The 25,131-nt window shown below is 35.8% G+C and overlaps 1 protein-coding gene across 1 annotated transcript in view; it reads left to right on the forward strand.

The window, feature by feature from the left end:
• Positions 1-25,131, forward strand: part of IQCM (IQ motif containing M) — a 616,349-nt gene that overhangs the window by 159,490 nt on the left and 431,728 nt on the right. Inside the window, 1 exon segment of the mRNA XM_047856690.1 lies at positions 14,960-15,075. Coding sequence (XP_047712646.1) covers positions 14,960-15,075 — 116 coding nt within the window.

Genomic DNA, 25,131 nt, shown 5'->3' on the forward strand with positions numbered 1-25,131 from the left:
ATTTTTGCATCTGTGTTTCTCAAGGACATTGGTCTGTTTTTATTTCTTATTAAATCTTTGTCTGGCTTTGCTATCAAAATTATAATGGCTTCATAAACTTAGTTGAGTTTCCTGGCTTTTCTCCTGCAGAAGCCAACAACCACCTTGTTCTCTTGCAGTGCCTCTTTTCTAGACCCACACACCTGCATCACAGAGGAGGTCTCTCTCAGATCTCCTGCCTTCCCCTGGTCTTTCCCAGGGAAGACTGGATGGAAACCTTTAGAAAAGAGTAGAATTGTGGATGCAGATGCCTCATTTGGGCTTCTAAGGAAGTACTACCAAATGAGTACACATTTGGTCTTTAAAGGTTTATCCAAAGTTTCAGCTGTTGTTTTCTTCCATGCTTCCATGGTGGTCATCTCTTCTTCCCATGGTCTGTCGAAGGTGAATTGTACTCTATCTTTTCTTGGAGGAGCTTGTCAACCTTGTATAGTTGTTCATTAGGTTGCCTTGTGACCTTAGCTCTTCATGGATCAAAAATTATTGTTTTATACACTATCTCTCTTGTTCTTATTGCTAGAGTGGAAAATATTTTTTGTGTGTGATTTTCTATATTTAAAGTGAAAGGTGAACTCTATATATCTTTTAAGATTTGAAATGATATTCCTTAATATTGTACCTAAACACCCACATAATAGGTTTGATTTTCTATCTCTTATCTTTTGGGTCTGGGCTCAACTTCAGGATGTTTTCTGTCCGTAAATGAATAATACTGAGTGAAAATGTTTGATTAATTAGAAGTATCCTAAGTTAAAAAGGACATACAGATGGTTCTCCAATTGAAAGAATGAAGGATCTTGAGTAAAAAAACCAGCTTTGGAATCTCAGCAGAATAGTATATTCTGAGCTTCAGCTTTTTCTTTTCTAAAATAGGAGAGGTAATCCCTGTTTTATATCTCTCTTTTTTGAGGAAGCTAAAATGAGATGGTATATGTAGAAGTTATTCTTAACATGCTAAATAGATGTAAGTTGCTGATAAATAATTTTCAGAAAGATACATATATAATTGAAATTTGAATCTCTGAAATGAGTTTTTATTCTAATAGCTTTATACCTGTAATTAATAGTTTACGGCATAGTGGTGATAGCCATCGGAGAACATATTTTGTACACAGAAATGATTAACGGATATCTATTGATCACCTATTGTGTGTGCTTTGCTTGTTGCTAGGGAGATAATGGTGAGCATGACAAAAGTTATTGACTTTGTAGTACTTATATTCTATTGGAGAAGACAGACAATAAATTTCTGATGCTCTGCTCTGAGGAAGGTTCTGGCCTGGGATTTTACAGTATTTTCAACAAAGCCACCATATGAAGAGTTGGTGGGGATTTTTCTTAGCTGAACTTTCTTACACCTTAATGTGTGCTTCTCTTCTTCCTTTTTCAAACCAAATCTTGCCAGATAGAAAAGTATTGTTATTCATGTTTTCCTCTGTGGTCTGCTCTTTTTTTCCCCCTGATGCTTAGCTATTTAATTCAAGTTTTTCTTGGCACTGGAAAAGTTTATGCATTTTTGAATAAATAGATAAAAAAGCATTTTATTATGGAAAATATAAATATATACAAAAATAGAGTAGGATAATAAACCCACAAGTACCTATTATCCAGCCTCAATAATTATAAATTCATGGTCAGTATTGTTGCATCTATGTACATGTACCCACTCAGTTACCTTTCCACCTTGGGCCATTTAAAGCAAATTCCTTGATATGCTTCCATAAATGTTTTTCAGTTTTACTATAAAATATAAGGAATCTCTTTTTATTATTAAAAAAATTTTTTTAATGTTTTATTTTTGAGAGAGTAAGAGAACATGCAAAAACAGGGGAGGGGCAGAGAGAGAGAAAGAGAGAGACAGACAGACAGACAGACAGAATCCAAAGCAGGATCCAGGTTTCAAGCTGTCAGTGCAGAGCCTGACATGGGGTTTGAATCCATGAACCTTGATATCATGACCTGAGCTGCAGTTGGATGCTTAACCCACTGAGCCACCCAGGTGCCCCAGGAATCTCTTTTTTTTTTTTTTTTTAATTTTTTTTTTCAACGTTTATTTATTTTTGGGACAGAGAGAGACAGAGCATGAACGGGGGAGGGGCAGAGAGAGAGGGAGACACAGAATCGGAAACAGGCTCCAGGCTCTGAGCTGTCAGCCCAGAGCCCGACGCGGGGCTCGAACTCGCCGACCGCGAGATCGTGACCTGGCTGAAGCCGGACGCTTAACCGACTGCGCCACCCAGGCGCCCCAGGAATCTCTTTTTAAAGCACAACCAAAATACCATAATCTCATCTAAAAATTAACAATAATTTAATATCAATTAATATCTAGCAATTGTTCAAATTCTACATTTTTCATCATATTTTGATAGAGAGTTCATTCGAGTAGAGATGGAGTTGTTTTATCATTTTTGCTTCTATTGTTTACATAGATAAAGACATTTGGTATCAGTAACCATAATGGAAATATTTTGAATTGCAATATGCTTTTTTGGATGGAGAGAAAAAGATGATGAGTCTTGGAAGTTTGTCCTTGAAAGTTGGGTATGCTTTGGGAAGGTGGAGACTGGTTAGAATGTGTTATCTGGGTATGGTAGTCAGTGTTCTCCAGAGAAACAGAACCAATAAGATCCTTCTCTCTCTGTCTCTCTTTCTCTATGTCCTCTCTATTTTCCTCTTGATAAAAATATAACTAGATCTACCATATTACTTATTTATGTATATATTTATATTGAGCTCAAGATAGACAGGTAGAGGTATAGTTAGATAGACAGATACATGATAGATACCTTCTCTCTTTCTCATTCTTCATATGTGAGCCCTTAAATCTCTCTCTTTCTCCTCTTGACTCCATATATGGAGAGGTTTATTTTAAGGAATTAGCTTATGCAATTGTAGAAGCTGACAAGTACAAAATTTGAGTCTGGAGTAGTCTGCTGGCAGAATTCTCTGTTTTAGAGGAGATGAGTCTTTTTCTTGAGGCCTCAACTGATTGGATGGGGCCCACCCATGTTATGGAGAGCAATCTGCTTTAGCAGATTTGAAGGTTAATCTCATCTAAAATAACTTTACAGGGGTGCCTGAGTGGCTTAATTGGTTGGGTGTCTGACTCTTGATTTTGGCTTGGGTTGTGATCTCACAGTCATGAGATTGAATCCATGTCAGGCTCTGTGCTGGGCATGGGGCCTGCTTGGGATTCTCTCTTTCCCTTTCTCTCTTCTCCAGCCCCACTTCATGTACAAACTGCCCCCTCCCTTCAAAGAAAATATCTTTACAGAAACATCCATACATGTTTGACCAAATACCTGGCCACTGTATTTTAGACAGGTTGACACAAAAAGAACTATCACAAATGGAAGCAAATGAGTGGACTTCAATGCTGTTTAGGTTAAGGCAAGTAGAGCCCTCCAACTAGAGGAAAGACTCATACATTGACATTGTCATTAGTAAAACCAGGAAAGTAAATTAAGAAATAGTCTTTATTTTGCTCTCATTTATTCTTAAAGTTGCTGCTAAAGTAATACATATTATGTTTCTGAAAAGAAGCAAATTTGTTGAATTTGATCTGTTGATGTGTAGGAGTAAGAAGGCAGAGCATCTGTGAAATATTTTATTAGTACAGTCAATTTTGATTTATTAGTGATAATGGAAACAGCATCTCCATGGCTATTGAGCTTTATAGATAATATTTAACACATTAAAATCCAGAATTTTCATCATCCACTCAGAACTTAGACTATTTCTTGTATTTATAAACAAACAGAAACATTAATTTATGTTTTATGTTTGCCTCCTTTCTGATGATGATTGAAAGGACTGAAAAGGACAAGTAGAAATTGGCTAATTTTTAAGCCTGATAATTTTAATTTTTTATCATCATAAAAATGTTCTTTTTGTTAGCTTATTTAATATTGTTTGCTATATTTATGTGTGATGTTTGTTATAGCTTTATAGACTTAGGCTCTGTGAATCTCTTTGTACTTAGATATATTTTAAATTTAATTTTATATAATATTCTACCTGGAATTTAGTTAAGGTTCCACCAATCATATATGCCCTATGCCTCACAAGGTGACAGACTTACTCTCTCTTAGCTATGACTAGAAGAAAAGAATAGAGTGAAACATTTAGAATAAAAATACTGACATAAGCAGAGTTAAAATGCTGTTCCATAATTATCCGTTTGTTTTTGTCACTAGAATCTTTTCTCCTGCCTTGAATGTATTGCTTTAATGAATTTTAGTAAAGATAATGATACATTAATGAACTTCAGTTTCCTGAGAAGCCAATCATGAAAGACAGATGGAAATAACTAAAAATTAACAATCTTTCTTAGGGGATTAGAGTCTTGTTTTTGTTTTCTAAAAAGGCCAGCTCATTCCAGAATTTGTACAATTATTCTAGCTCATGCATAACCTATGAGTAAATAAAATACCAAAGATTTGTGACAAAACATTTGGTAGATAGTTTTGTTTAAAGCTTAATCATCCTTTTGTAATATAAAACAACTATATCTCTGTAAAAAAGCTTCTGGAAAGCTAAATATTCAGGTCAACATCCTTATAACTGGAAGGGAGTGGCATGTGCATATTTTTTTGAGTGATGCATGTATGCAAAAAGATCCTGTAAAGTCATCCCCTAAATTCCACAGTCATTCTAGGTTCTAGATTTATTTTTTTTAATTTTTTTTTTAATTTTAGAAGGAGGTAGAGAGGAGCAGAGAGAGAGACAAAGAGAAACAGAGAGAGAGAGAGAATCTTAAGCAGGCTCCACGCTCAGGATGGAGCTGACTTGGGGCTTGATCCCAGGGTCATGGGATTATGACTTGAGCTGAAATCAAGAGTCAGATGCTCAAGTGACTGAGCCACCCGGGCACCCCTACGCTCCAGATTTTTGAAAACTGGGATTATCAACTTGATTCAGAGAGAAGTAGAGGGGTATTTCACCTCTTAGCTAACAACCTCCTTCTTTTTGTTCGTTTAGCATTTAAATTGTTAAAACATAAGATTTGATTGCATTACATTGTTTCCATGTGGTGTAGAGACCAAACTGGGCAGAGTTTGAGCCAAATATGTGCTTACCCCCTCATGTCCAACTCATGTATATTTGTCTCAGGCCCGTGGACTGCTTCCTTATCCAGTCTATTCAAGCTTGGGCAGCAAGTCTGGTTTTACAAATAAACCAAGGGTTAGGTCCTATGGCAACCAGTAGGAGGAAAAAACAATTAGGATAGCTTTCCTCAAAAATGGCTCTATGTGAGTCAGGTCCTTCAGATTCATGAATTTTGCATTCAGCCCATTCAGAACAAAAAAACAGAATACAGACAAAAGTTCGATTAAACCAAAAATTATTATTTTTAGCATTTTGGCATATTTTTGTTTAGTCTTTTTGTTTATGGGTTTTTTGTTCATAATTGAAAGTGCAAGATATATATTTTTGTTGTTGAACAATAACTCAATGCATGTATGTGCTATATTTACTTAAACAATCTCCCATTACTGGACATTTATGTTAATTTCAATTTTATTATTGTGTTGGGGTTCTAAAGACTACCCCTTGTTCAGTGATCTGCTAGGAGGATTCATGGGACTCAGTATGTTGTCATAGTCATAGCAAAGGTTTATTATATAAAAATATACAAAGAAAAATCAACAATCAAAGAAAAATCACTTCACATGTGGTGGAGGCCAGAGGAAACCAGGAGCAAGCTTCCAAGAGTTCTTCCAGTGGTCACTGCAATGCATTTAATTCCTCCAATAATGAATCGTGACATGAATCGCACTTCCTGGGGGGTGATGACTCGGGTCATGGTACACTGGGGAAACTCATTAAAGATTCAGCAACAAGGTTTTTACTGGGGGATAATCTAAGTATCCTCTGCTTAGTATGTCCCAACATTCCAGATTTCCAGAAAGAAGCACACATTTTGCATAAACCCGTATTGTTTGCCCAGTCTAGGCACAGTGAGATACTCTTATCTTTTAGGATAAGTTTTACATCAGTGTAGGGAACTGTTCACCTGCCAAGTTCCCAGATACCAGCCCAGGATGAACCTTGTAAACTTGTCTTTCTAGGAATAATAGTCTCAGCTTTGCTATGTTAACTCTTCTGCCCAATTATTATAAATAATGCTGTAATAAACATCGTTATTAGTGAATCTTGTGGCATATTTCAGATTACTTCTTTATGAAAGATTCCTAGAAATCGATATTACTTCAAAAATATGAATATTTAAAAGACTTCTCTCACTGGTGAATTACTTTCCCAGAATCTTTTCAAATTTTCATTTTCACCAAGCATGTATGAGTGTGGGCACAGAAACCTTGACTAAAATCAGTAAGATCTGTATTGCCCAAACATCAGTATGTAATCAACCTGGAAGAAATAATTTTTAAAAATTTAGGATTATATGAGACAAACAAATGGCTAGTTAATTGTTGCTTCTTTTTACAGGGATGGGGCAGGGACTGCTAAGAACACTCCCATTGAATTACCATGCAATAAATCACTTTTCTCCCAGAACTCTTGTCTTTTTCTTTTCTTTTTTTTTTTTTTGCCTAGAAACCTATGAAATCATTGCCATCTGTAAAACAAGCATCATCCGGTTCATGTTAACATTTTTTCTTCAAAACTATTCGTACATATTCTGTACCAGGCATTGTGGTTGTGTAGAGGATACAACAGTATACAGGATGTGACCTCTGCCCACCTGGAGTTTGCAGTCAGGTGCTAGCATGAGCTGTATTTGTCATAGTGCTTCTGGGCAAAGATGACAAGTGGGCTGCCATCAAGAGGCATTTTCAGATCATGTATTCAGATAGCTGCCCTTATATCACAGAAATAAATCTGTGACAGTAGTACCTGGGCTTGTTTTAGTTAATCAGAAAGACTGAGACTAAACTTTTACAAAGCTACTTCAACATAGCAGACTATCTCTGTTACTTCCTGAGAGGGGGATGTGAGTTTATGACTCTTTAAAGATAGTGTGGTTCTCCCCTGCCCCCAAACTGTTGTGTCATTGAAGACAAATGTAAAGGAAGTGTTTATTGGGGTCCCTGGGTGGCTCAGTCAGTTAAGTGTCTGACTTTAGCTCAGGTCATGGTCTCGGGTTTGTGGGTTCAAGCACTGCATCGGGCTCTGTGCTGACAGCTCGGAGCCTGGAGTCTACTTCTGATTCTGTGTCTCTCTCTCTCTCTGCCCCTCCCTTGCTCACTCTCTGTGTCTCAAAGGTGAATAAATGTTAAAAAATTTTTTTTAAAAATAAATAAAGGAAGCATTTATTTTTGTATGTATACTTGTTATGTAAGAAGTTTAAGCAAATTGTGTTTTCTTCTTACCAAGTACAAAACATCTTTGTTAGAAAAAAGAGAGGTAAATCTCCCTAAAGTTCTGTGATGATTTCTTCAGACTTTGGTTTTGTTCATAGTTTTTCTACATAATTTTTGCGTAATTTCGCCTAAAATTATACAGACTTATTTTAAATGTGTTCTCTGTGAAGTTGCAATTAGTATGATTAATTGCAGAAAATGTGGAAAATACAGAACACTGTCACAAAAAGAGATACTCATTTATTGTTCTACCACCCAGAAATACTCACTATGAAATTCTGGTATATATCCTACAATCTATTTTCCAGGTATATTTTTCCCCTTAAACAACTGAGGGCCATAGGAATATTCAGAGGCTGTTCTCATGATATAAAGAGGCACTTCCTGGGAGGTGATGTCGTGATTTAGGTGATTCAATTTGAAGTTTTAAGAAGGAGAAAAGTCATTATTTAAGTTCTTGGAAAATGAAAATAGCCACTATTGTTCTTTGTTTCCTTGTCTTGTTTACTGGGTACATGTTCCAAACCTTTAGCCATTCTAAGTGCACGAGACACCAATGCTGGTCACTGGTTATTGTTTTTGGTAATCATAGAACAAGATTCTATTTGAAAGAACATTTCATTGGAACTATGAGTGAGGTAAAGCGTTTACCGTAGGAAACAAACTGTTTGTTTCCTAGGAAAGCAAAACGAAGCAGAAAAGGAACTATGAGGCTAGGACTGGCAAGATCAAGCTGTAAGTCTGAGGTGTAGAATCCACGTGACTGTTGTGGTCCTACTAGAAATGGCTATTCTGGTTATGGGAAGAACTGCTGTCCCATGATTTCTACACTCTTTTAACCTTAATTTTGATTCATGTCTTGATCTTCAGATAGATATTTTTTATTTAAACAAAAACACGTGATTTTTCTCAGCAGACCTTCGGGGTGTTGGTATATCGGAGAATGAATTTTTTCCCTGGCCTTTATAAATCGAAGACAATTTTGTTTTAAAAATTTCTGTTTCACAACTTTTCCTTTTCCTTGGAAATTCTGTTTGTGGTTTTCTGTCATTTATTGTTTCTTTTGTTGTTTCACAGAGGACATTTGATAACAACCTGTGTTTTACACCTTTGAGATGTTTTTTCTTTGCAAATGTGTGTGAATTCTTTTAGTAGTTTGTTTTCTTTATTCTTGTAACTTTGCAGGATGTAATGGCATACAAATCTCTTTTAATTACTTTCTCATAATATACAATAAGCCCCAATACTCAGAAGATACATGCTTTTTTTTTTACCTGAGGAAATTATTATTCAGTCGTGTTTGTTTTCTTTACTTTCGATTATTCTGGTTTCATCTTCAGTAATGTATAGGACTCCTTTGATGGATACTTATTTTTTGTCAACTTTAATCTATAATCTTTAATCTTCTCTCTTATAATTTTCATCTTTGGATACTTCTTTATTCTAGGAACACTTGCTAAATCTAGTCATTTGATATTCTGTACTGTCTCTTACACTCCTATTAAGTGTGAAATACATTTTAATTCTGTTGTTACAGTTTTGGTTTCCTGGTATTTCTTGCCTTTTAAAGATCACTCATTTCCATTTTTATTTATCTTGCAAATATTCTTATTGTTTAAAGTCTTAGTTTGTTTTCTCCTTATTGCTTTTGGCTTCTATTTTAGAGCTTGGCTTGTTATATAGTACAATGGAATCAATACTATTCTAAAATTTTTTTCTGAGTCTAATAGAATATTTTTTACTTCTAATAGAATATTTTTGACTTAAACTCTTTTATAGATTTTCAGAATTGCAGACTGTATTAGTTTCCCAGGGCTGCTTCAACAATTTGCTCCACAAACTTGGTAGCTTAAAAGGACACAACTGTATTCTCTTACAGAATACAGAAATCTGGGATTAATTTCATTGGACTATGTGGAGATGTTCCCCAGGACTGATTCTTTCTGCAACTCTAGGAATGAATATTTCTGTTCCTTTTCTGCTTCTGAAGGCTATTTGCATTCCTTAGCTCATGACCTCTTCTCCAAATCACTCTTGGTTCTGTCATCACATTTCCTTCTTTTCCATGGGCCTTTGTGAGTACACATATGGCCCATCATGATATCCTAGGTTATCTTCCCCTCTCAGGATTATTGATTTAATCATGCCTGCAAAGTCCCTCTTGCCATGTATTCTAACATTTGCAGGTTTCAGGGATTGGGATGTGAGTATCTTTGGGGCCATTGTTCAGTCTTCCATTGGGACCTTTCCCCTTGTGTCACTGTCCCTTGGGCTTCAAATTCAGATTGACCTGGGTTCACACAACTGCTTACTAGCTGCCTGAACTGGGGCAAGTGACTTAATTTGTTTTCTCCTCTGTTAAACTAGGGTTCTCGTGTAGATTAGGTCAGGTAACGCATGTAAAGTATTCAACGATCTAGGTCCTCTATAAATGTTAACTGGCATTTCCATGATCAATATAGGCCCCAGGATGTTTACTCTGCCCTGAATAAAAAGACATAGCTCCATGCAAAGTGAGTGATTATGAACAGAGAGAACATATGGATTTTTCTCTACTCTACTCCATGTTCACTTGAATGTGCCAATTACCTTTTCTAGTTCTATAGTTGATGACTGGTGTCAATGCCCCCTTCTCTGCCGAATTCTCAATAACCTGGAGATGCCCATTTGGAACAGTTTGGTTCTACTGGGTGGGTCCTTTCATTCTTTCATTCTTCCTTCATTCTTTAGTATTATTATTATTTTTAGCTGTTTAGCACGTTAAAATTACAGTCCCCGTTATGCATTGTTGTCAAATCCTGTCAGTCCCATCCTCTGCACAGAGCTCTTTCTTTACAATAAGACTGTTTCAATTCCTGTTGGTACAGTCAGGATTACTCTCTTTTCTAGTTGTTTCCTTAGAGTTGTAGTGTCCAAGTGGATTGTGGTAGTTGAGGGTATGGAAAGGGAAGGGTTCTTCAAAAGCAGCATCCACATTGTACAGAAATGGGTTTTGTTCTTTTTTCTTTATATTTTTCTTGGAAGATAATACGCCTTTTTTCTAACATCTTTCAGATGGGCTAGGGGTTTTATTATGTAAAGGTCACTAATTGCTTTCCTCAATTCACTTCCTCATCTTAAAGAATTTTGTTTTCTCATCTGCATATTAATGAATGGTTAGACTTAATTTCTTGTAACCTTGAGATTTTCATCTTTTTCTTTATTGTTACACTATTTTAGTGGTACTGTAAAAGGGGCTGCCTCACAGCCAGAAGTCACAAAGCCATATTGAACCAGAAATGATTCTTTTTGAACACTTTTTTTTTATCCATTATTAGCTGAAAGTATCTGTCAAACTTGTTCAAATACTTGGCAATTCAGAAACATATTATGCAACAGTGATGCCACTGTTCTGTATTATATTATATCCTAATAAGAATGAAGTTCTCACATATTTTTGTAACTCACTTTAAGTTTCTCCTGTTTTTTAGTATTTGCTTTGTATGTATAAACAAGTGATCCCATCAGAACCCAAAAAAGGATCATAGGTATGTCTTATTTGCTGTCTCTCAGGATTCACTTAAATAGACGTGTTAATTGGAACACAGAGTTATCTGTATTTCTTACATGTTTTATAATATAAGATTTGGGAGCCATGAATATTAACTGGTATTCAGTAGATACACATAAGTTAGTCTGTTGAATCTTTATTTTTATTAAACCCTTTTGGAAACAGTTAATTTTAAATAAATGAAACAAAGTTTAAGCAATTTGAGAATACATATTGTATGTTTTTGACTATAAATTGAAATATGATTGATTTAAATGGACATTTCAGTCATTGATTCTAAAAGTTGAACTAATGTAACAGATGGAGTTCAGCTGCCCAAGCAAGCTTCTGGGTTTGATTATTCAAGTGATTAAGATGCTATTTGTCAACTCTAGTTTACCACCCCTTTTAATTATATAGATAATCAAACTAAGAACTGCTAATTCTGTCTCCTAACTATTAATTGTTTGTAATTACACGCAGATTAAAACTGCATGTGCAATTAACTCAGAGAATTAATTGATACAAGGGAATTGATAAAAGGGAAACAGAACAAGCTTGGCATAAAAAAGGCTCTAGGGACACAGGACCACTTGAACCCACTAGTGTCTTGGGCTCTATCATGTCCTTGTAAAGATACTTCACACTTTCATTTGGACCTCTTCGGCTCTGTTGGATGCAGTTGCATAGACATATTCCTTGGAACTATTATATTCTTACATTATATATCATTAGCATAGACTGTTTCTTAGTTCTTCATTCATGGTTGATGGACACAATATATTTAAAAAATTTGAACTTCTACTGTCTTTGGGTCTTTTGCTGATAATTCAGGTGACTTGGACAAATATATCCATTTGCAACCTGGAGGAAATATTTGTCACGATGAAGATGATTACATAAGTGGTGAATGTTTCAACTAGCTACAAATTTTCCCTTCCTTCCTTTCTCCTTCTTTCTTTCTTCATTCTCTTGGCAGTCTCACCACAGTATAGAACCTTATCAGTTTTCTGTGAGTCATTTGAGAAATTTTAGTTTCTAAAATAACTATGACAATTAGAATTTGGAACTGTCTCTCACCTTTGCAAATAATTGGCTCATTGTTAACTACATAAATTTAAGTAAAAACAGGAAATAAAATTTAAAAAAAGCACCCCCAACTGAAATATGTTTAAAAATTATTACCTTTATAAACATCAAGATGATGCTAGAAAGTGAGAGAAGATAATCTGGTGGAAAATAGTTGATCCTGAAAAAAAATAGAATTTTAAAAACCTGTTGTAAATTTTTTTCCATTCCTTCAGATATTTGTGTCAGTTGCATTGTATGGGACTTTTCACATTTAACAGTTTTGGTGATTGGCCTTTCAGCCAGTGCCAAGTAATTCCAGAGCATACATTGAACATATGCTTTGGGCACCGCATTATGTTCAGTTTTATGGGAAATGCAAAGCAAGTAAAAGACTTTTAAGTTTAGATAGGAAAATAAGATGTGCAGAAGACAACAAAATAACATGAACTAAGTGTATAATATTTTTCAAAAAGAGTCTATATAAGTATTGAGGATATACAAAGTCAGGAAGACATCAGTATGGGTAGTTATTTAACCAAATTTTTTATGTTCCAAGGTAGCTCCTATTCCACCAGCTTGTTAACCTGATGGAACCTTCTTGGTTCCTTTTCAAATTTTGGTATTACATTTTCCCCAGATTTGTTTAATATCAGAATATTTTGTTCTATCCTGCTGGCTGTTAAACTGGGATCACTGCTAAGATTTCTTATTTTTTCACCTACCAATAAGCAGCCTACTCTTGCTTACTCCCCACTCCATTTCCAGCATTCAGAATCTTCGTTTCTCTGTGGCAGTATCTGTGAAGAGTGTTGGCTCCGTGAGGGTTTGTGAACATTTAGTCTGATGTATGACTCTGTTCTTCAAACTACCAGTTTATAACTTTTGACTGACTTTGTGGAATAAACTGGAATTTGTTGCATGTCACCTTCTGGGCCTGGCTTCTGAGGAGGAGTCATTAGCATACATCAGTGTGTGAATGATTACCTTGAGGATTTTAGTGGAGGGTTTACTGCTTCCTGAAGTGGAAAAGTTATAGCTGTATTTTCTAATGTGATACCTATAGACTGGAGAAAATAATGCATGGCCTTCTCAACTACATGAGTCTGTTTTGTGGGTAAACCAGATAAAATATTTGAAATGCTCTGCACTGTCTTGGAAAATAATTTGTATAGCACTTAGATTCATTTTGGGTTGGGCTCTTCAATGATCAGGAAGACTCCCTTTCCCTGTGACATCTCCCCTTTTGAGGCTAATTCTTGTTCACCAGTATTTACATAGCTACCTCAATTGCATTGCTGATGAACCAGAAGCACAGATAAATTCCAACTAAGATATTGTCTTCGTCCTGGAAGTGTTTATCAGTTTAAAAAGGAGATTGCATTGAGGAGGGCACTTGTTGGGATGAGCACTGGGTGTTGTATTTAAACGATGAACCATGGGAATCTACTCCCAAAACCAAGAGCACACGGTACACATTGTATGTTAATCAATTTGACAATAAATCATATTAAAAAATGAAAAGTAAAAATTATAAATATGAAAAAAATAAAGTAAATTAGACCCTAGTTAAAATTAAAAAGGAGATTGGAAAGAGATGCCCAATTATCTAAGACATGTGAAGACACTTATGGTGCAAGTTCATTAAGGGAAGTAGGTGGTCCAGAGATAGTGTTAGTGAGTTGAGGAATGCTTTAAATTACTCAAGAAAGCGTCATAAGAAATATGGGGACTTACACATCTCTAATAACTCTTATTCTACCCTTTTAAGTCCCCCCTGGGTTTATAAAAATCCCTAGTTAAAGTTTAATGTGTATGGCCTTTTCTTTGCTGTCCTCTTCCCAGATACTAATATGTTCAGGTTCCCTATAATCTTTCCATTGTTGGCATCTGCTTCCACTAAAGAATTTTATTTATTCATATTGAGTTGTGATTGAAATACAATTTATTATGTTGCCTCTTCTAGACACTTTGCCTTTTTGATAAGAGGACAAAGATTCTTTTTGACTGAAGCGGAAGAAATTATATACATATAAAATTAGAATGGGGTAGATTACATGCATGTTATTGATTGGAATGTCTCTGAGATAACATTACATTTTTTTATTATTTTATGTTACTATCTGCCTCCCTATAGGACACTTAGCTTATGATCCTATAAATAAGTTGAAGCAATGAAATGAGAGAATTTATTACATCTGAGTTTTCTCTAAATTTATGTGAAATTAAGCAGTCCATAGATGTCTGTATTAAATCGAAAGTTTCAGGAAAGAATATATGTAAATAAATAAGTATTAGGAAGAAAAGTGGAAATGTGTAAACAGTTTGATTCATTTTGGATGGCAGGATTGAACTGAATTTTTCTCTTTTAAATGATTAATGTTTCTGAGAAATAGACAAATAAATCTTAAATCTCCTCATCTTTAAAAAAAATTTGTCTGCAGAAATCCCATGCAACAACTGCCATGAGACAGAAGAAATATGTGGGCATATGTTGGCTAACCTTTTGCTCTTTCAACTTATTTGTCTAGAGCACTTTTAATAATTTCACTTACTTTGCCATTTCAAAATGTGTACCCTCATCATAATTCTGAATTTTCTTTTAAAGTACTGATGTAGCAGGGAGAGGAGTTTTCCCTTTGTTTTTGTAAGTGCTATTCACAAATATGATTTTGCTTTAAGCCTCCTTTAAAAAAAGAAGTCAGTGCTCTTGAACAGAAGAGACTCAAAGGAATGAACCTGGTCTTCTGATGGGCACACCGTACCCAATAAAAACACAAGAGCTTTACTGTGTGATGGAACCAATTAATTGAAGCCTCTCTCTGTGTGGTGCTCATGCTTCTGCATCTCTCTGATTAGATGACAAGATGCGATTTTAATATAGAATAACAGGGCCATAAAGATGATCTATTTTCCTCTTTGTAACATTAAGCAGTATGGTCTGTGTGTACTTTTCTTGGATAAATATTGTTTTAACTTGCATTGATATTTCTAACAGATAAAACATTCTACGATTGGAGAGGAATTATGTCAACAAAGCCTTCCCGTTTGACTCCTGACTCCAGCTGGCCTAGTTTGTGTGGGCCCTCATCAATGTTTCGGGATTACCGTTCTGTGAGTATTTGTGAAACTGGATATAGAGTTGTGTTACCGTTCTTCTGGCAGCTTATTGGGTTAATTTTGATAAAACATGTGAGATTGTGCTGTGGACCTATTTCATTCCCAAATGATTCTCCACTGAAATTCTTTGTCCTGAAACAGTGCTTTACTTCTGTTATCATATCTTGTGCAAAATTTGCATCTTGTGGATCACCTTAACTCCTAAATATGTGTATTAATTTTTATTTGAAGAGTACTGATAGCCAAAGTGATCATCACAATGATTTGCCCCAAATGTGATAGTAACTATTTTTGTAATGGTACCCAGACTATCAAGTAAATATAATGGAGGCCAGTGGGGCATGAAGATAGCTGTTAGGAGTGTGACAGAGGACTGAAAAATCCAAGGACAGTTTCACAACCACACATTGATGGTTTTCTGAATGAGGACTCTCTAAACTGAAACATGGGAATCTGGGACTTGAAAATGGAATCTGGACTTCACTTTGAGTTCATCTGTTTATCAGGCAAGGTCCTAAGATGTTTCTGTATCAATAGTAGAGGAAACTCATGTGATTCTGAAATTTTTAGCAACAATTTCTATTTTATAATGTCGTGTCTAACAGTACCTATATATATATGTTTGGGTTTCTTGCATCTTCTCCATGTTCTGTTCTGTATGTGATTGTGTCTGTCTCATCCTTTCACTGACTTTTTCTCTCTTTTTGTATCACTATTTTTCTTCTTGACTTGTCATTTGTATTAGTGTGTTTGGCAGTCATAACAAAATACCACAGACCGGGTGGCTTAACCAACAGAAATTTATTTCTCAAAGTCCTGAAGTTTGGAAATCCAAGATCAAGGTGCCAGCAGGTCTGTTTTCTCCTGAGGCCATTCTCTCCTTGGCTTGCAGACAGCTGTGTCCTCACATGGCCTTTCCTGTATGTGTCCCTGGTGTCTGTCTCTTCTTATGAGATCACTAATCATATTGGATTAGGGCCCTACCCTTATGACCTCATTTAACCTAATGACTTCATTAAAGGCCCTATCTCCAAATACAGTAACATTAGGGGTGAGGAATTCAACATACGCATTTTGAGGTGACATAATTCAGTCCATAACACCATTAGACAACTGAAATATATTGAAAAATTATTTTTCCTGTCTATTGAATAGTTCTTTACTTAAGATTAAAAAAAAACAAAGGTTGTATTTTTATATTTTTCCCATAGACCAGAACTTTTTGAATCATGTTATATATAACTTATATTGCTAAATTTGTGAATAAATTTACTAAAACTAAACACTGTTTTAGATAAGGACATTATATGAATATTATTAAGGAAAATAATATGATGTCTTTAACAAAAGCAATACCCATAGAAGGCTGTTATTATTATCTCCCAGTAAAGGTAAAAAAAATGAATTGCTTCTTCTAAGCTTTCCAGCTCCAGCTCTACCCTGTTTTACACTAACAATTTAAAGACTGCTCCTAGCTGTGTGACAAACCACATTTAAATATATTTATTTGGGGGAATATATCTGGCAAGGGTGGACTTGATTGTGGAGAGCAAATGCAAGACAGGGTATATTTATTCATTGTTGAGTGGGGGAATTAGGAACACAAAAGGCTATTACCCATAGCTTTGACATAAAAGATAGTGCTTTGGGGATGTGCACATGGCTAAAGAGTTTGGGGTAGACTGGAGTGGAGACTGGGTGAGCATGAAAAGGCCTTTTGCATCAGTCCAGTTAAAGGCTTGTCTCTTATCCTTGAAAACCAACAGTACTGGGGGTGGGTATGTGTGAATGGATAAGGAGCAGGATTCAAACCTTCAAATTTCTTTCCTGCAGCTTACTTGATTTTCAGTTTCTACTACTGAAAGTCTAAATGGCCTTTTTTTTTTTTAAGTAAGAATTGCTCTTTTGTTTATCCTTCAAAATAATCACAATCCTAGAAGGGATCAAACATCATGTTCTAAGTAATCTTTTTTTCCCCAATTTTTATTGTGGTAAAATATACTTAACATAAAATTTACATCTTGACCATTTTTAAGTGTATCATTTGGTGGCATTAATTACACCCACATTGCTGTGTAACCATTACCACCATCCATCTCCAGAACTTTTTCATCTTTCCAAACTGAAACTCTGTACCCTTTAAACATTAATTCTCTCTCCCTTCCCTCATCTCCTGGCAACAAGCATTCTACTTTCTGTCTCTATGGTTTTGATTTTGTGTGTGTGTGTGTGTGTGTGTGTGTGTGTGTGTGTGACTGGCTCATTTCACTTGGCATAATGTGTTCAAGGTTCATTCATGTTGTAACATATGTCAGAATTTCCTTAATTTTTAAAAAGACTGAATAATATTCTGTTGTACAGGTTTCCCCACTATCCCAAAGTAGAACATTCCTATGAAAATTTTGTAAGCTGACATCACGTAAAGTGAAGAAATAATTACCATTGATTTATATGGAAAAAATTTCAAGTGTTCCCAGATCCCAAAAATAACTTCTCCTAGGCCTTTCTGATATCTTAGCTAATGGATGAACAAAATGCTTTAAGATAAAGCACAGATGCTCACAAGACACAGTTCAAAGGTGTGGTAGCTTGATGATGAGGTGCTGAGTGGAGTTTCCAGGGAAGGAGCTAGGTGAGGCCACTCTCACTGGTTGGGTTGTGTGCTACCTTTATAATGGCTTGCTGCAAAACAAATGTTGAATGCTATTTTCGCTTTTCACCTTTTTCGTTAGATAAAAGCAAAAATCTTTGGATTTCTTTGAGTTAGCAAAAGTAGGTACTAATATAGGTCTTTCCTAAAAGTGAAGTGGCAGAATGTGAACTTTCAAAAAGCAGGGGATACTTGTACCATATTTTGTTTATCCACTCATTTGTTGATGGACACTTGAATTGCTCTTACCTTTTTGGATATTTTGGATAATGCTTCTTTGAATATGGGTGTATAAATATTGTTTGAGTCCTTGCTTTCACTTCTCTTGGTATATATCCAGAAGTAGAATTGCTGGACTATATCGTATTCCTGTGTTTAATATTTTAAGGAATCATCATATTGTTTCTCACGGTGGCTGCACCATTTTACATTCCCAGTAGCAATGCACAAATATTCCAATGTCTCCATATCCTCATCAGTACTTATTACATTATCCATTTTCTTGATAGCAGCCTTACTAATGGGTGGGAAATGGTACCTAATCTTGATCTGAGTTTTTTTCAGTCAGACCAAAAAGTAAGTAGGAAAAAAAGAATGTAGAAACCTGCACTGGTAAAAGTAGGCACAGGGCAGAGAAAACCCTGTCTTTGATTTTGTAGGAGGAGAGAAAAATTTTGCACATTCTGCTTTCAAAACGCTCTCTACAGCATAGCTACTCTTATCAAAATTTTAATTCACTCAGGTAAGAAAGTCACTGTGGATATGCTTTCTTTAACCTAAAAAACAAAACAAAACAAAACAACACTATCCCTTTTAAGCCTGAAGTTTTTGTTTTCTTTATAAAATCTTTTGAATCCTTATATGTTATCAGTTCTTCAAATTTTCATTTAAATTCTAGTTAGTTAACATATAGTGTAACATTAGTTTCAGGAGTAGAATTTAGTGATTCATCATTTACATATAACACCCAGTGCTCATCACAAGTACCCTCCATAATACCTGTCACCATCTAGCCCATCCCCCATCTACCTCCCTCTGTCAACCTTCAGTTTGTTCTCTATCATTGAAAGTCTTTTATAGTTTGTTTCTCTCTTTCTATCTTTTTTCCCCCATTTCCATATCTTCATCTGTCTTATTTCTTAAGTTCCACACACGAGTGAAATCATATGGTATTTGTCTTTCTCTGACTGACTTATTTTGCTTAACATAATACACTCTAGCCCATCCACATCATTGCAAATGGCAAGATTTCATTCTTTTTGATGGCTGAGTAATATTCCATATATATATGACATATATTATTATATATATACTATATGTAATATATAATACACACACACACACACACACACACACACGCACACACGCAAGCACGCACACCACCTCTTCTTTATCCATACATCAGTAGATGACATTTGGGCTCTTTCCACAGTTTGGCTCTCGTTAGTGCTTCTATAAACATTGTGGTGCATGTGCCCCTTTGAATCAGCATTTTTGTATCCTTTGGATAAATATTTAATAGTGCAATGGCTGAATCAGGGTAGTTCTATTTTCAACTTTTTGAGGAACCTCCATGCTCTTTTGCAGAATGGCTGCACCAGTTTGCATTCCCACCAACAGTGTAAGAGGGTTCCCCTTTCTCCACATCCTCACCATATGTTTTCAGTTCCAATTAAATAATAATTTAATAATGTTTCATGTCTTTAGTTTTAATATTTCATTTCTGAAACTTCAGCCTTACTATATTAGAATTATGTTATTAGAATTTCTAGTTACTTTAAGCAATGTCCTATGGGCCCATAAAATGTCTTTATATGAAGTTAAAGAAACTGCATCCTGAAGAAAAGGTTACTGATGGTATTTTTTATAATTTTTTGAAATACTGAGGATTTTTTAAAAATTTTTTATGATTTTTGGAGTACTGAGATATTTATAGCCGCAATTGTCTTCAGAGATAATATTTATTCATGGTAAGTGAATACTGAAAATGTAATCTTTTGTATAACATAACAATGTAATATTACATGGCAATAATACAATCTCCAACTTTCTCACCACAGTTTCATTTTATAATTCTTCTTTAAAAGTTTTGCTAACATTTATAATCATGTATGAAGCAATCTTGAAACCACAACCTGGAGGACTCTAGTTATAGTTATAGAAAACAACCTTGGTATTTATCAAAATTCTGGGATGGAAAAATTAATGTATTTATCAACAGTGTTCTTAAAAATAAAAACAAATATTGACAGAAATTTGTGTAAGTAGTTAATTTCTAGCTAAAATTGGGAAACAGAGGAGAAAGTGCAATAACTTTTATTCATTAGTTGTTAGTAAGGCAAACCTCTCCTCAGAGGGTGGTTATTAACTATGTTGCAGTGCCCCTTCTAAGGGGAAATATGTCGTTTGGTGATATCTACCAGTGAGGATGGAGTTCCAAGCCAGGGAATGCCAAGCGTGTGCACATGCATCCAGGACGGGATGGTGATGAGGTTCAAGGCAGTAGAATGGAGGGAAAAGAGTGGTTGTAGTTGTCTGACATGGGAGAGTAGGGGCATTTCAGGAATTGAAAGAAGTTCATTGCAGTAAAAGTGCAGCACATTCTTTCTAAGGGGCAAGTGGCAAGAAATGAAACTGAAGAAATAAGCAAGTCCCTATTATCATGAAGTGTCTTTGTAGGAAGACTGTCAGTCATGTTATCTTCTTAACCCTGATTGCAAGGAATTTGCCTAACCTTGACACTTGGACATAAGGGATTATAAAAAAAGTAGAATTCAGTTTAATAATTGGTTGCATTATAAATTGTTTTGTTTCAGAGAACAAACTGTGAGTCAGTCCTCTGGGCATTTGGCTTCGTTGTCCTCTGCACTATCCCCTACCCACCCCTTCCCTAGGGGAACACATCCTACATAAGAGAGAAGAAAACAATTCATTGGTCATATTTTTAAACATACTTATATCTTCATCTTGTCGACAAAATTCACTGGTTTTTATAGAAACATTTTTTAGAAATGAAAAGAAATTTCAAATATAACATTATCATTCTTCACATGAATTTAATTTTGTTTTTTAATTTTAATTTTTTAATTTTACTCCAGTAGAGTTAACATAGTGTTATATTAGTTTTATGTGTGCAATATAGTGATTCAACAATTCTGTGTATCATTATTTGGTGCCCATGATAAGTGTACTCTAATCCCTGTCACCTATTTCACCCATCCCCCCACCTCCCCTCTGATATGCTTGATTTTAAACTAGTACCCTCAGTTAAAGTTATTATTATTTTTGTAATGTTCATTTATTTATTTTTGAGGAGGGAAGGGGAGAGAGAGAGAGAGAGAATTCTAAGAAGGCTCTAAGAGGGCTTGAGCTCATAAATGGTGCGATCATGACCTGAGCTGAAACCAAGAGTCACACACCTAGCCAACTGAGCCACCAGGTGCCCCTAAAGTTATTTTTTTTTCAACAGTAACATATTTTACTTGAAGCATACTTCAGAATATATGGTTCTAAAAGATATATATAAAATATTCCATCCAAGAAAAATAGAATATGCATTTTCTTCAGTTACACACAGAAAAATCCCCTGGTTAAATCACATATATAGGGACATAACAAATATTACAAATGTAAGAATACTGAAATCATACCAAGTGTATTCTCCAACCACAGTGGTACAAAACTAAAGATCAACAATAAAAGAAAGCCAGGAAATCTACAATGTAAATATTAAATATTTAATATGTAAATATTTAACAACACACTACTGTACAACTAATGAGCAAAATAAGAAATCAAATAGCAAATTAAAGCAAGTCTCAAAACAAAAGAAAAACACAATATTACAAAACCTATGTGATGCAGCAACATCAGATGTTAGAATGAATTGTATGATATAAATGCTTGGATTAAGAAAAAAGTTCAAATAACCAACCTAACATTATACCACAAGGAACCAGAAAAAGAAAAAACTTAGCTAAAATTTAGTAGCGGAAGAAAATAACAAAGAAAAATCATAAATAAATAAAATAGGGACCTGGGGCGCCTGGGTGGCGCAGTCGGTTAAGCGTCCGACTTCAGCCAGGTCACGATCTCACGGTCTGTGAGTTCGAGCCCCGCATCAGGCTCTGGGCTGATGGCTCAGGGCCTGGAGACTGTTTCCGATTCTGTGTCTCCCTCTCTCTCTGCCCCTCCCCCCGTTCATGCTCTGTCTCTCTCTGTCCCAAAAATAAATAAACGTTGAAAATAAAATAGGGACCAGAATAAACAATAATATAACATTGAAAGTAATGACCAGTTTTTCCAAGAAAATAAACAAAATTGGCAATGCTTTAACTACATTAACTAAGAAAAAAAGAGAAGACTCAAAAACCAAGATGAGAAATGGAAAACAATACAACAGATAACCCCAGAAATACATAGTGTGATAACAGATTACTATAAACAATCACATACTAACAAATCAGATAACTTAGACAAAAATCAGATATTTCCTAAAAATTCACAAGCTACCATGATGTAATCATGAATCTTGAATCCAAGAAATAAGAAATCTTCTTAGACCAATAACAAGACTGAAAATTGAGTTAGGAATCAAAAATTTCCCAGCACAGAAAAGCCCAAGACCACATGGTTTTACTGGTGAATTCTACCAAACATTTAAAAATATAATTAATGGCAGTCTTTGCCAACTTCTTATAATTAATGGAATAGAGGGAACACATTCAAAATTGTTCTATGAGGCCAGTGCTACCCTGATCCCAAAGCAGGAGAAAAAAAATACAAGAACAAAAAGTCAAGTTCATCCAATATAAGTATTGCTACTCTGGTTTTCTTTTGACATCCATTTGTATGATAAATGTTTCTCCAGTCTCTCACTTTCAATATGCATGTGTCTTTAGGTCTAAAATGAGTATCTTGTAGGCAGTATATAGATGGGTCTTTTTTTTTTTTTTTTAATCTGTTCTGACATCCTGTTCTGACACCCTGTGTACTTTGATTGGAGCACTTAGTCCATTTACATTCAGAGAAATTATTGATAGATATGTATTTGTTTCCTTTTTATTACTTGACTTGTCATTGTTTTTGGAGATTCTCTCTGGTTCTTTCCTGTCTTTGTCACTTTTGGTCCCTCCTTTGCACTCAGAGTCCCCTTTAATATTTCTTACATGGCTGGTGTAGTGATCACAAACTTGTTTAGTTTTTGTTTGTCTGGGAAACTCTATCTCTCCTTCTATTCTGAATGATAGATAGCCTTGCTGGGTAGAGTATTCTTGGCTGCAGATTTTTCCCATTCAGCACTTTGAAAATATTATGCCACTCCCTTCTGGCTTGCCAACTTTTTGTTGAAAAATCTCCCGCTAGCCTTATGGGTTTATAAGTTAAGGACTTCTTTTGTCTTGCTGCTATTAAGATTTTTTCTTTACCACTATATTTTTCAAATTTAATTACAATATGTCTTGATGTTGGCCTGCTTTTGTTGATTTTGATTGGGAGTTCTCTGTGCCTCCTGGAGGTGGATGTCTGTTTCCTTCCCCAGATTAGAGAAGTTCTCTTCTATTATATCTTGAAGTAAATTTTCTGCCTTCTTTCCTCTTCTTTGGAACTCCTTTGAAAGTTATTATGTTGGATAGAGTCACTGAATTCCCTAAGTCTATCCTTGTGTTGCATAATTCTTTTTCCCTTTTGTTCAGCTTAATTATTTTCCATTATTTTGTCTTCTAGGTCATAAATTTGTTTCTCTGTCTCTTCCCGCCAGTTCATTACATCAAGCCTGCTTCCAATTTCATTTATTGTATTCTTCATCTCTGATTGATTCTTTTTTAACTTTTTAATCTCTGTGGTAAGGGTCTCACTGATGTTTTCTATTATTTTCTCAAGTCCAGTGAGTATCCTTATGATCGTTCTTTAAATTCCCCATCAGGCATATTACTTATATATGTTTCACTTAGAGCTCTGGCCATGGCCTTATCTTGTTCTTTCATTTGGGATAAATTCCTCCTTTTTGGCATTTTGTCTAAATGTCTGCCTTCTTCTCTGTTTTAGAACAGCCAGCTATGTCTCCTGCCTGTGAAAGTAATGGCTTTACTTTATGAAGAAGAGGTCATATAGTGCTCAGGGTCTGGCACTTCAGGGAGTATCTCAAGTGTGTGCTGTGCCTGCTGTACTGGCTGTTGTGTTCTGGCTACTCTATCCTTCAGGTTAGTTGTCTGCAGAGGTGCTCCTTGCCTGCTGTGGGAAGTGTTTGGTCTCTGGCCTGAATGTGGCAAGCTTTAACTAGGTATGCTTGTGAAATGAGGCCTGACACCAGCTCCACCAGAACTGAGGCCCTGTAGAACTCTTTGGTCGAAGATGTGGTGTGGGTAGGGCCTGTTCTAGTCTTCTGGGGGAGGGGCCTATCACACAGGGGCTGAGGCAAGCTTGACTGAGAAGGGTGGTCCTACCTTAGCCCTAGGGGTTGGGCCTTGATGTAAGCAAGTTAGGCAGCTAATGTTCATGCTGAGCTGCTTCCCTCAAGTGGTTCTGTTTATGCTGAGGGGTAGGGGAAGTAAATGGCCCCAGCTGGCTCCTTTGTTCCTGGAGAGGCATCTCCTTGAATGCTGCCTCTCAGGGAAGGGCTCCTAGAAGAGTGAATAATCTCTCTCCTGTGTGCCCCAGATGGTTTTCAGATCACTGTTTCCATGATGTCTGCCCTCAGGTTGTTTGCCTGCCTTCTCTCCAGGAGCAGTGCAGTGCCCTCCAGGCTCTATCCAAGCCACTGGGGTCTGCTGACCTTTAAAACTCCAGTCGTTAAGCACCTGCTGGTTGCAAGAACTCACAAAATTCAGCCCCTCTTGTGTTCCAAACCAATGGCTTTGAGAAACATTTTACTTGTGCATTCCCCTGTATGCTCCTCTCTTTCACCCTTCTTTGTGACCACGACTCCCTCCCCACCACAGCAGCCACGAACCTTTTCTCCCTACCTTCTTTGATGTGGCCTCTTATCTTCCTTTAGTTGTGTAGTTTGTTCTGTTAAGACTTCAGACCAATTTTTGGGGTATTTAGGATGATTTGATAGTTATCTAGTTGTGTTCCGGGGACCCAAGGTGAGCCTAGGGTCCTCCTACTCCACCACCAGGTTTTTAAGGTGGTACTGCTTTTACTCCGTATCAGGTTCATTTTGACCATAGAACGAATTGACTATATTTTAACGTGAACTTTCTGATTAGTTTTCTCTGGAGAATTTTCTTGAGCAATTTTAGTAAAAGAAAGTTTTAAGAATCTAAAGAGATATTTTTTTTAACGTGGAAATTTAGATGTCTTTTTGTAATTCTTTACCAAATTGTACTCTCAGAAGATTGTGGGCATTCACTTGGAGGAGTTTATTACATAATAAAAAATAGTTAATTAAGTTTTAATAT

This window comes from Prionailurus viverrinus, chromosome B1 (assembly GCF_022837055.1).
Source record: "Prionailurus viverrinus isolate Anna chromosome B1, UM_Priviv_1.0, whole genome shotgun sequence".
Lineage (NCBI taxonomy): Eukaryota > Metazoa > Chordata > Mammalia > Carnivora > Felidae > Prionailurus > Prionailurus viverrinus.